Raw genomic sequence first — 6,558 nt, 5'->3', positions numbered from 1 at the left:
GATTACGAATGAGTAGTGAAGTTTTAATCATTGTGATTTGTGATGCATCGAGTATATACTCGATGTTGTGACGATTTCAAGTGTAATATATTTCAATTAGAATTCGAACTCTGGTTGACACTTCGCCTCCAACGATTCCACCGATAAACCGTACGGCGTGATGCACCATGGTGCTCACTGCGCCGCACAACAACATGTATTTGTGTTTGAATGCACTAAAATTATTTTAAAATAATAAAGATCGACAGGCTTTAAAACTTGGCGATGACGTCGTCGAACAGCAAAAATCGCCCTACCTAATGCCACCAAGGTCTCAACAGTCACTTTTAAGTGTTTTAAGGGATATATTAAAAACAAAAAATGAATCTCATGGATTTTATTCATGCTGTGCCTCGCGACACTTGCAAATTCCACATGAATTACCGGTGCATTGAAAATGACGGAACATTGGGGGATAATGGCATTCGCAATACGCGTTTCTCTTTGGGATAACACTTAGATTATTATTCACTTCAGGTGTATTTGCTACTGGTGCAGTATTTGGATGCTGAAATTTGTGTAAGCTGGTGTTTATAATAACATTTTGAAGACACCATGTTTGTTTACTAGTATTTTTATCGCTTTTATCCGAAATTGGACAGCTGCATGTTATATCTGTACATTTGCATAAATTGCCGTCAGCATTTCTACAAGGTATAAATATTCTGCATGTCTCTTTCTTGTCGAGGTATTCTAGCCCACTTTGATCAGACGGCTTTCCTGACTCGATACCTTGATCGTTTCTGCCTGAACCTTCTGATCCAAATAGACCTGATGGGGTTCGTGCTGAGGAATTGGGGTTGGATGGGTTTTGATATCCTGAAAACGATTTCGTTGGTGAAATTCTACGTCCTTCAGTACACTGAACACACGCATGTTGACAATATTTTGGAGCTTCATTATTATTATAACAACAAGTACACTTGAATTTGCCTCTGCATTCCCGGGTTAAACAATTGCATGAAATCTTGATACAATTGCATAAGGTTTTTGAACTACTACAAGGTGAAATATTGGTGGTAACTTTTCCTTTAGAACCGCATATTACAGGTGGACATATTATTCCATGCCAGTTTTGATCTCTTGGGGCACCTTGGTTAGCGTTGTCTACATTCTTTAGGTCAAATTGATCTGGTGGTGTTCCGATTTGGGAACTTAACTGTTGCCTGTTTAAAACTTCGGCGCTAATTTGATCTTGTGGCAATTCTGCTGGTGTATATTGATTAAAAGGAATTTGGCCTCCCGAAAACGATGTTTTTGTCGGAATTGGACTGCCTGAAGCCGATTGGCGTAGGAACATTTGATCTCCTGACGGCACTTGCGTGGGTGGTCTTTGAGCTCCTGAAACGGACTGTTCCCTTGAATGCTTCTGAAATTGTTCTTGAAATTGTTGGGGCATTTCTGCCGGAGGAGTTTGCCCTGATACGTGAGGATTAAGTATCATTCCATACTCATTTTGATCTCTTGGAACACCATGGTCAACTTTATCTAGGCTTCCAAAAACATATTGATCTAGTGGTACTCTCGCTTGGGAAGCTTCTTCTTGCCTGTTTGAACCTTGTGGACCAATTTGATCTTGTGGCAATTCTGTTGGGTTATACTGTTTAGATGGAACCTGACCTCCCGAAAAAGATGTTCTTGTCGGAATTGGATTGCCTGAATCCAATTGGTTTGGGAACATTTGACCTCCTGAAGGCAATTGCGTGTATGGCCTTTGAGTTCCTGAAACCGACTGTTCCTTTGAATGCTTCTGAAATTGTTCTTGAAACTGTTGGGGCATTTCTGCCGGAGGAGTTTGGCCTGATACTTGAGGGTTATGTATCATTCCATACCAATTTTGATCTCTTGGAACACCATGGTCAGCTTTATCTAGGCTTCCTAGAACATATTGATCTAGCGGTACTCTCGCCTGGGAAGCTTCTTCTTGCCTGTTTGAACCATGTGGTCCAATTTGATCTTGTGGCAATTCTGATGGGGTATATTGTTTAGATGGAACCTGACCTCCCGGGAAAGATGTTCTTGTCGGATTTGCACTGCCTGAACCCAATTGACTTGGGAACATTTGACCTCCTGAAGGCACTTGCGTGTGTGGCCTTTGAGTTCCTGAAACCGACTGTTCCCGTGAATGCTTCTGAAATTGTTCTTGAAACTGGTGGGGCATTTCTGCCCGAGGAGTTTGGTCTGATACTTGAGGGTTATGTATCATTCCATACTCATTTTGATCTCTTGGAAGACTATGGTCAGCTTTATCTAGGCTTCCTAGAACATATTGATCTAGCGGTACTCTCGCTTGGGAAGCTTCTTCTTGCCTGTTTGAACCTTGTGGGCCAATTTGATCTTGAGGCAATTCTGTTGAGGTACATTGGTTAGATGGAACCTGACCTCTCAATAACGATATCCTTGTCGGAATTGCTCGTCCTGAAACTAATTCACTTGAAACCATTTGACCTCCTGAAGGCATTTGCTCTGAAGATATTTGACCTGAAACTGATTGAGTCTGCGGTATTGAACCGTTTGGAGCAAATTGCCCTGGTTCTCCTGGATAGTACTGTGCTTCTTTTTGTAGATGTACGGGCTTCCTGGGTAGAAGTTTTCCTGGGGGGAAATTGTCTGGAGAATATTGTGAAGAACCGCCGCCAGAATGAAAAGGTCTAGTAGTAAATTGATTTTGTGGAGCTATTACTCCAAATTGGCTTTTCAAAATTTCTCCAAGTTGACAGTGACATTGTGTATTTTGTCCTCCTGCCGTAAATTGGCTGGGCACAATTTGTTCTTTCGTAAAAGCTTCGCCAAATTTTCTGTCTAATACAAAATGACTTGACAGAGTTTGATCATTTGGAATGTATTGGTTTTGGATTACTCCAGGAACAAATCCGCCTTGTTGAACTTGTTCAAATGGATTAAATTGCTCCGCAGAAGCAAATTGACTTTGTGGAATTTGTTTAGAAACAAACCGGTTTGGCAGATTTCGACCACCTGGAATGACATGTCTTTGCGGAATATGTCCCGCTGCAACAAATTCGCTTTGTGGTCTTTGTCCTAAAGTAAACTGGCCATTTTGTCCGCCTGGCATAAAATTACTTAGTGGCATATGTTCTTGTGAAACAAATTCGCTATGTGGAATTTGTGCAAATTGACTTCTTGGATATTGTTCTCCTGAAACAAATTGACGTCGTGCAATTTGTCCCGGATTAAATTGGCCTAGCAGATTTTGTTCATCTGGAGTGTATTGATTTCGCGGATAATATCCGCCTGGAAATTCGACTTGTGGAGTTTGCCCACTTGGAGCAAATTGGCCTTGTGGAATTTGTCCACCCGAAGTAAATTGGTTTTGCGGAAATTGCCCTCCTGAAAGTAATTGACCTTGCAGATTTTGTTGTGTTTGAGATTGATCTTGTGAATAAAATTGACGTCGAGGTGTTTCGACGGCTTGCGAGAATAGACTTGGCGGAGTTTGCATTTTCGAAATAAATTGGCTTTGTGGCATTTGTTCTCTTGGAGCAAAAAAACTACTTAAGGGAAGCTCTGGACTTTGAGAGAACATGCCTGGGTGTGTTTGAATTCCTGAAGCCAACTGACTTTGCGGTATCTGTCCTCGCGGACCAAAGTGACTCGTGGGTGTTTGTACGGCTTGAGACGTTACTTCTGGACCAATTTGCGTACTTGAAGCTAATTGACCGCGCGGGGTTTCTATTTTTGAAGTAGATAGATCTAGCAATGTACGTCCAGGTGGTTGTTCATACGTGAACAATTGGCCATGTGGAATTCGGTCAGCCTGTGGCAATTGGCTGTACATATTTTGTCCCTGTGGAATATAACCTTGCACGAATTGTTTATCTGAACATGCGGGATCTTGAGCGTTGATTTCGGATTCGCCGTGTACGGGTTGCCTATTCGGAGCAATTACTCTAGGTTTCTCTTGCTCGCTCAAGGTAAAGTCAACATGTTGCATGCCCTGTTCTTCAGGAATGAAATGACACTGACAATGTTCTCCATGAGTTGATTTATTTTCCTTTTGATTTTGTTGTTTCTTTCGTGGTGTTTTAGCTTTGCATTTACGGAACCAACTTCTTTTATTAGACTTCTTATGTACATTGCATTTGCTTTGAGATTCTTTTTCATTTTTGTGAGAACACGTTACATCAGAGTTTGAAGAAAGACTTTGAGATCTCATTTCATTTGATGCTGATGTCGTTAGCGGGGGGGATTGGGTGAGATCCGATGGACTCTCGTTTGTTTCCTTTTTTTTGTGTTTCGGACATTCAAATTTTGTCTTTGAAGGCGAGGGCGATACACAAGGGAAACTGTTGATTGGTGATGTACTTTTAGGACAGTCTTTCGCACCACAACTTTTTATCGCTTTCTTTTCTTTTTCCTGTTTAACTTTGCTATGTGTACAGTGTTTGCTTTTTGCTGTTGCACTTTTTGGACAATCTTTAGCACCACAAGTTATACTGCTTTCAGAAGAAGTTAGCGCATGCATTTCCATAGAAACTGTACTCCCCTTTTTACAGACACTAAGATCACTTTGCGATTCTACAGAATAGTTAGGACTAACATCATTCTGCGTTGCAAAACTTTGTTTTGGATATATTTCAGTGCTCTCTACGGCATTTGGTGATATTTCTATTATACTGACTGGTTCAACTACACGACGACGTTCCTGCTGACAAGGGGGAATTTGTAGCTCTGAGACACTGCCAAATGAGACACGACGACCGATTTTATTTTCATCTGGATCGCAAATGACGACAGATTGACACTCCAAAGATGACATAGTCGCGCACGGGAACGGGATTTGGGATGAAGATAATGCTTTGCAAAGTGATGGGGCTGGGCATAGTGAAGGCTTCTTACACACGCCGTCAGAATTGTACTGATCTGCTGGATTAAAATTAGGACAAGGAATTTCTATGTAAGAATCATCGCATTGGATAATAGTGCTTGGATAGGTAGAGTCCGCGACGGGTGACGTTTTGCAGGGTGGCGGCTTCTCGGTCGGCAATGGCGTCTGGCTCTCGTGTGGTGGTGGCGTTTGACACGGTGGTGGTGATGGTGACTTACATGGTGGTGGATAAGCGCACTCTCGGACAAAAACATTTTCAACTTCGGCACATTCATAATCATCGTCATGAGCATCGTTTGGTGTTTCAAAACGTTCAGGGTCATCGTCACTAAATGATCTAATACATTCACGTCGGTATATTTCACAGTTTTTTGATCTTTGCGCTCTACAATTATTGTGATACGGTTGCGTTGCTCGACACCAGTCTGAGTGGTTGAGAAGTTCTGGTATTGTCATGTTGCCAAGCATACAGCGCTTGCAGGGTAGACCACGCCCAAGTCCTTGACAATGCTTAAAACCTCGGTGCCGTAACCTACTGCAAGGCATTAGGAACAATCTAGGGACCCCTTGTGATTAACAATTAATTCTTGGATGACTGTTCTGAAAATGAAATATTAAATTGTTTAAAATCGAAACGTCATATTTTCTATTTTACTTTTCTAAAGTACTTAACCCGTTCATGAACAGTAACGGCGTTTACCTTAAAATTAAATATTAGATTTAATAGTACGGGATACCCCGTTTCACTATTTGGATCTCGAAAAACCAACTGCAGGCATTACAGCACGGTTTTCAAATGTTTTTATGTAATTGCCACATACAGCTTCTCCATAGAGAAGTACCAACAACGAATTAACAAAATACAATGATTTACTCTCACACATATTTGTAGACGTTACACATACAATATATAAGATGTTACCTACATATATTAAGACAATACAGTGGACACCGACATGCATGTATGAGGTGATACAAGTACATATCAGTGTCGTTACTGATGGCCGTACGCGCCTGGCCGGTCAGAGCAAATATGTGTGGAATTACGTAAATATTCATTGACGACACCCGTCAATTGTTTCGAATTCGGGCTGGCCAATCGGGCGCAGTTGTCACCGTAATGATTTGGCAGAATAGATTTCAAAACATTTAAATGACATTTCGTCTCTATTTATGGTTATATACTCGATGAATGGCAATTATCCTACTAGGGTCATAGCCGTACTTTCTTTTAATACAAGAATTTTGACGTGATTTATCGCGTCAAATCAAAACTCTGTAAGTCCAAAAAAATAGATTTTCGATAGAAACAACTTATTTTGTAAAATAATATTTCATTGGTTTGATAGAATTCTTTAATATCTAATGCACGAAAATATGTATTTTAATACTCGTATATAGTTTTATGTTATTAACTTCAAAAATGATAAATAAGCGAGAAATCCTTTTCGTAGCTTTTTCTCAAAATGCTGTTTTGATGTTACAGTGCACATTCTGCTTTGACACGGTAGTGCTGTCAGTGATAATAAATATATAAATAAGTAGATCTTTTTTATAAAAAAAAATCAACCTCAAAAGTTGTGGAATTACATAAATTGGCCAAGTTTTGTTGAAATCTGGAAAGTGGGTGAAATCCAATAAACTTGGTTTATTCCCTAATTTGCCACTAATAA

At 40.4% G+C, this 6,558-nt stretch overlaps 1 protein-coding gene across 3 annotated transcripts in view; it reads right to left on the bottom strand.

The window, feature by feature from the left end:
• Positions 1–281: 281 nt before the first annotated feature.
• LOC113226102 overlaps positions 282–6,558 on the bottom strand; it is a 13,142-nt gene continuing 6,865 nt past the window's right edge. For all 3 annotated transcript variants that reach the window (XM_026458622.1, XM_026458621.1, XM_026458623.1), the window contains exon 2: positions 282–5,485. In XM_026458622.1, coding sequence (XP_026314407.1) covers positions 377–5,431 — 5,055 coding nt within the window. In that variant the 5' untranslated portion in view covers positions 5,432–5,485 and the 3' untranslated portion in view covers positions 282–376. The remainder of the gene's footprint in view (positions 5,486–6,558) is intronic.

The sequence above is a fragment of the Hyposmocoma kahamanoa genome, unplaced genomic scaffold (assembly GCF_003589595.1).
Source record: "Hyposmocoma kahamanoa isolate Upper Pololo Valley unplaced genomic scaffold, ASM358959v1 181, whole genome shotgun sequence".
NCBI lineage: Eukaryota > Metazoa > Arthropoda > Insecta > Lepidoptera > Cosmopterigidae > Hyposmocoma > Hyposmocoma kahamanoa.
The sequence above is the reverse complement of the archived record's forward strand: the minus strand, read 5'-3'. Positions and strand labels throughout refer to the sequence as shown.